General features: G+C 38.5%; 1 protein-coding gene across 1 annotated transcript in view; it reads right to left on the minus strand.

The window, feature by feature from the left end:
* LOC117500998 (cytokine receptor-like factor 1) overlaps positions 1–4,465 on the minus strand; it is a 42,950-nt gene extending 38,485 nt beyond the window's left edge. Inside the window, 1 exon segment of the mRNA XM_034159797.1 lies at positions 4,125–4,465. Coding sequence (XP_034015688.1) covers positions 4,125–4,197 — 73 coding nt within the window. The 5' untranslated portion in view covers positions 4,198–4,465.
* Positions 4,466–6,000: the final 1,535 nt, after the last annotated feature.

The following is a 6,000-nucleotide window of genomic DNA, read 5'->3' on the forward strand; positions in this document are numbered from 1 at the left end:
AAACTGTGCACTGCAGCACAATATGACCCATTTGGTCTTTATTGCAAAAGAACGTGTCACTGTCCAAATACTTATGGACCAGGCGGTACGGTAGTTATGGCATGCACAGGTGGGAGAAATAGAAAATTTGGCCAGATTAAAATCCCTTTCCTGAAATTTATATATTTTGGAATCATGTTGTTTTGGATGTATACCAGGTCTTAAATGATAATGTCCCACATAAATATTTGTTTTCAAGATGAGAAGACATACAAACTAAAAAAAATCTTTGAAGGATTATGTGTTGCACTAAAAACTAATTATGGCCAGTCAGAAAGTTCCACATGTAAAACTTTTGATTCTGAAGGCATGCAAAAACCGCACTCTTCTAAATGGGGAAGCACCCTTCATTATTACAGTGAATAAAACAGTAACAACCAATTATACCCTATAAAAAACAGCAGGGCAGCTTATGATCAAGGCCCGTTGTCTTCTTTAAGCCCCCAAACTATACTTGCTTTTATGATCGTCTTTCAAACAGGATGAATAGCAGCAGAGCCACACTATAAGCTGCTACTCTTTGCCAGTGAGCTCTCCATAAAATCTAATCCAGCCACTTACAGGGAGCGGACATAACTTTGATTTATTTACTTTAGTGTGCATTAAGCTGCCGGTTAACATTCTCCAAAACCCGACCAAATGATGTCACTGTTTGGTTGCGGTTCGCAAAGGCCCGTGCTCCATGTGTTAAACGAATTATGGCCTGACTTGTTGAAATTCAACCTCCTGGAGGGTTTCCTCTGCAGGGACACTGGGCCGTACAGCCAATGGGCTTATACCTCACCGCCAGCACATCAGCCATCGCACCTGTCAAATTTATCCTTTAAACATGTCAAAATCACACCCAGAATGGAGCCGTGCTTCCTGTGTAAAATGAATCTGTGTTGTATCTCTGAATTTGGGAAACTGTTGAATCAAGTATTTCATTATATACGAGAGCCAACTGGTGCCTCAAGGGCCACATATAGCCTTGACATTGAATCCATCTGGCCCAGTGGTGTCCAGACTATTCCAGAAAGGGCTGAGAGCGTGCAGGTTTTCTTTGCAGCCACTGACTCCAGCAGGTGATTTCACTAATTAACAACACTTTGAGCAGGTGGGATGAGTTCATCAATGAAATCACCTGCTGGACTCAGTGGCTGCAAAGAAAACCTGCACCCTCTCGGCCCTTTCTGGAATAGTTTGGGACACCACTGAATTCTGGCCCTTAGATACGTTTCTAATGAATAAATATAATGCAATGCTAAAATACCTTCGGCTGTATTAGGATTGTTTAATTGGTATCCCACTGCAAAGTGTGTGTGTGTTGTGTGTGTGGTGTGTGTGTGTGTGTGTGTGTGTATGTATGTGTGTATGTATGTGTGTATATATATATATATATATATATATATATATATATATATATAGTCATTTACATTAACTATAAGATCCAATTGTCTTATGTACAATTTCTACATGTTCGATAAAGCCCCTCTACCAATCAATCAATCATAAACAATATTTACAATTTAATGGCGTCTGCAGGAGGGCATGTGTGTGTGCAAACATGACTTTCTGACAAGAGCTGAAGTTAGCTTTGAGTTAGCAGAAGTTAGTGTGCATGTTGACGTCCGTGAAATGTCTTGTAAATCACTCCAGAGGTGTTATCAGGTTACAAAAACAGCATTTTCAGTTTTAGAAGTGTTTATTTCTCGCTAGCTTTTACATAATATATGAAAAAGAGGTTTACCCAAAAATTAAATGGAGTTTGCCGCTAGCTAGACCAGCCACTGTCGTCACATGCCACTCTACTTAATTGGCTGTCACCCCTGCCCTTCAAAAAAAAAAAAAAAAAAAAAAACAGACAAACAAACTGAATGAAACAGAATGTGACTTTTTAACCTCTTAAAATAGGTCAAGGTTAGCCATCTTTGAACTTGTCCAAAGTCTGTGTCCCAAGAATGTTCCCTGTGAATTTGAAGACTCTGGCAGTAACAGGACTGGATTTATGCTGAGCACAGACAGACGGACAGACGGATGGATGGATGGACGCAAAGTCTCCGCAATACCCGATGACCGTATTTGATGGCCTCGGGTAAAAATTTAAGTTGTACAGCTGCTTTATTTAATTTGAAATTTAGTGAATTGGTAACTAATATCCATCAGCAAAGAATGGTCACTGATTACTAGAGTTGGGAAAACTAGTTGGGTACCATAGTCATCAACTAGTCTGTAAGTGAATTTGACTTTGAATGAATTAAGCCAATTTCGAATCTTCATGGTGAAATTCAAATGTGACATTTTATTTTAACAAATATAAGCACAAAATCACAAATACAAAAAACGGCATTCGCATGAAAACAATACCTGCATTCATTTACTAGGTATAGACGACCTGTTTGAGCAACTAATCCACCTGCCGAGGTTCACACACTGTCTTCACTGAGTGAAGGGAGTGCAAGCAGCTCCAGCAGGTCTGTTCATTTAAGGGTTAAATGAACTTAATAAATGGTTTTTGACTAGTCGACTAATAAAAAATAGTCGACTAGTCGGATATTAGCTTGTCGTAGTCGACTATTCCAACTAGTTGTCCTATTCCTACTGATTAATTACTGATGCTCTCTTTGGGTGCATGTTGTCTCCTGTGCTTGTCATTTAAACATGTTAAGTAGATTACTTTTTCACATTTACTAACTTAAAGAAGTGTACTAAGTAGTTTAAAATACATTTATTATTAGAAATATCATTTACTTTCAAGGGCCACATTATACACCTTTTCAAAAATCTAATATTTGGAATATGCTAAAGTGCACGATTTGCAGAGATATTAAAGTTTGTAGCCAAAAATACTTGATAAACAACACAATGGAAGCCAGTTTCCAAAAATGACACATATCTGCATGTGTTGCTTTAAATGCAAAGGAGCTGCTGCTTGACAGCAGCTCCACTGCTGGGGGGCATGTCAAGCAGCAGATCCTTGGTATGACCATATACGTGTCAAATAGAATCAGAGGGCTCCGTGGGCGTGTCTCAGAGAAATTACGAGTCTGGTTATGGAAATCCTTGCAATCGCCACAGGAGCCTAAAACAAGATGTTCAGGGTCTAAATGTTGCTTTTCGCTGAAGAGTCTGAACTTCTTGACGTTTTTTTTCCAATAATCAAAAAACACCTGAAGGCCCTTTTCAACTGTTGCCATTTTGCATGCTTAGGGGGTGGGTTAGGTTTAAACTTTACTCCTATTAAGCTCCTTGACACAACTGATGCTGTGATTTGGTGGTTTAAATTAAATGAATCAGTGAATATATTTTATAGATATTTTGTGGGATTTCGGGTTTTTTTTAATATAAAAACCCAGTCACATTAAAAGGCAGATAAAGAGTAATCTTATAAATAATGACCCCTTTAAAACATTTTATGGCATGTTGAGGTGTGTAATAGGTCTGAAAACAACATCAACTCAGCTAATGCAATGAAATAGTGGAAGCTTAATTAGCCAATTAATTGGGCTGATTAAATGCATTTTAAGATAAAGGCGCCTTAATGAATGCACTCTGACCTACAGTCACAGCTGACAAGTGGGCTTGTCCATGTGCTTCTTTGGAACAATGTTCAGACTCCCTTTTGTGTCAGTTTATAATATATATGCAATTGTGCTTTAAAACAATCCAGACAGTAGCAGTGTTAAAAAATGCTAATTTAAATACAGCTATTTTGTCTCTCATTTGTTATCATATTGTATCCTTAAAAACAATTAACAAAAAATTTCAGTTATTTGTTATCCATTTGACCACTAATCAGAAAGCAAATTTAAAAAGTGATTTTTTTGCAACAATGTTTTTTGATTGTTTAATTAAAAAAATAATTTTGACAAAATTATTCCTATTCTTTTTCATTCCCATCACTGCAGTGTACAGTTATGGTCACAGCTTTGTAAAAATGTGTTCTACTATTATGACGATCAACTTTTCCCACAGTTTAATGTTTTAAAAAAATCATACTAGCGAAGTAGGGTGTCACAAATCTGAGTGGACCAAAAAGGCAGTGTGCCCAAACCAAAGCCTTGGCCAATAAAGAGTCCGTCCGTGCGTAACGATGGTCAACTTACGTGTGGAGAAGGACAGCGCGCCAGGAACGTGCAGAGTGAGGAAAATCAAGCAGATATCCCAAACGGCTTTCATTTTCCCCCTCAGTGCCTTTTTGGATTTGGAGCTCGAAGTCCTCGTCCCCGTGTTGTTGTGATCTCGCTTCTGCCGATCCTGGAGAGAAATTACGCACGGTGGGGGGGAAAGGAAAAACAAACCAACTGCCAGGACCGAAGGAGCGCACTAGAAAAAGTGTGACCCGCCGGAAAAAGTCACTCTGTGACTACCCATAAGGCCACTTGTCTTCGGCAAAAGCTTCAGCATGGGCTATATGGCGTCCTGATTGCAGTCTTTTCTCCGGGTTAATGCTTCCTGCAGCTAAATCATACACAAGTTCATACTATTTAAGCCCCTCCTCTCTTTCTCTCTCTCTCTCTTCTCGCTCTCTCTCTCTTCCCACACAGTCGCCAGTCATTCCCCCTCTTTCCGTCCTTTCCTTGCTCTCTTTCTTCCGTCACTCCTCCTTCACTCATTCACTTTCACTGAATCACTGTGATACTTTCCATGCCTCAGGTTTTGGCTTCAGTCTTTCACTCATTGTTGAGTCACAGCAGGAAAGTTGAACATGGACTCACATGAGTGATGCTGATAGTTTGTCTTTAAAGAGGTCATATTATACATGATTTTTAGGAAGGATGTCTTGATCCAATTAAAGTGATCTGAATTGCCAGATCAAGGAATTTTTTATTGCTGGGTATTGGATAAGTTATATCCAAGTCACTAAATAAGTGCACATTTCCTCTGGATTTGTTTTAAATGTGCAGGCAGTCAGCTGCTACACATCAGAACAGCACATTAATGCCCTCCTTCACTTTCAATGTACAGCATAAGCATGGTGCCAACGGCGGCGCTTCAACTGCAGCGGAATGCGTTTTAAAAATATATTTCACTCTCTTTCACTTCAAATACAGAGCAAGACTGTTTTTGACCAATGGTGCATGTGATACAACCTGCTAACAGAGACAGTGCAGGTGCGTAGCCAGATGGACTAGGGGTTGGAAGCTCCCCCCCCCCCCAGTACAGGTTCACATTTCAAGAGTTTTTATTTTTTGTATATAATAATAATAATAATAATAATAATGATAATAATGAGGATTTTAACAACTAAGAAGGGTTTTCAATTGTTGTTACTCTGAAATGCCCTTGTTTTACTACTTGAATTCTGCACTAAGTGAAATTGAAATTGATTAGTCAAAAATCTGTTTGCTTAATTTTAGAATGAAAGAAAGAATGAAAGAAAGAAAGGAACATCTTGGATTGAAGAGATGTGTGTGTGTGTGTGTGTGTGTGTGTGTGTGTGTGTGTGTGTGTGTGTGTGTGTGTGTGTGTGTGTGTGTGTGTGTGTGTGTGTGTGTGTGTGTGTGTGTGTGTGTGTTAGTTCATGGCAGAGCTGTTAAAAGCATATACACTGGATTGTCTTTACTGTGCTTGCAATGTATCTGTGAAAATGTACATAATATCTCAAAAAATACACATATCAGGTCAGGATTCTATACTGGCAGATACAAGACCACAAAACACTGGACTGATTCTGCACTGTGGACACAGTGTCGTTAGTTGACACATTGTTTCTGATGGTATTGATTACCATAAAGTTTTGTTTTCTTCCCTTGCTTCTGTAAAAAAAAAAAAAAAAAAACTTAAATTGTTGTGGATTTTAAGAATTTTAATCAAACCAGTTGCAGCTCCAGAGGATTTTTCAAGGTGGGGCCTTGTAGGGGATGATTGTTTAATGGTGCAGCAACAGGATTTGTAATAAAAATGCAATTATGTATTTTAAAAGGAACATTTGATCAAAGAGTTGATTAAATTGCAAATATGTAGATTGTAAAGTACATT

This window comes from Thalassophryne amazonica, chromosome 19, assembly GCF_902500255.1.
Source record: "Thalassophryne amazonica chromosome 19, fThaAma1.1, whole genome shotgun sequence".
NCBI classification, from domain to species: domain Eukaryota; kingdom Metazoa; phylum Chordata; class Actinopteri; order Batrachoidiformes; family Batrachoididae; genus Thalassophryne; species Thalassophryne amazonica.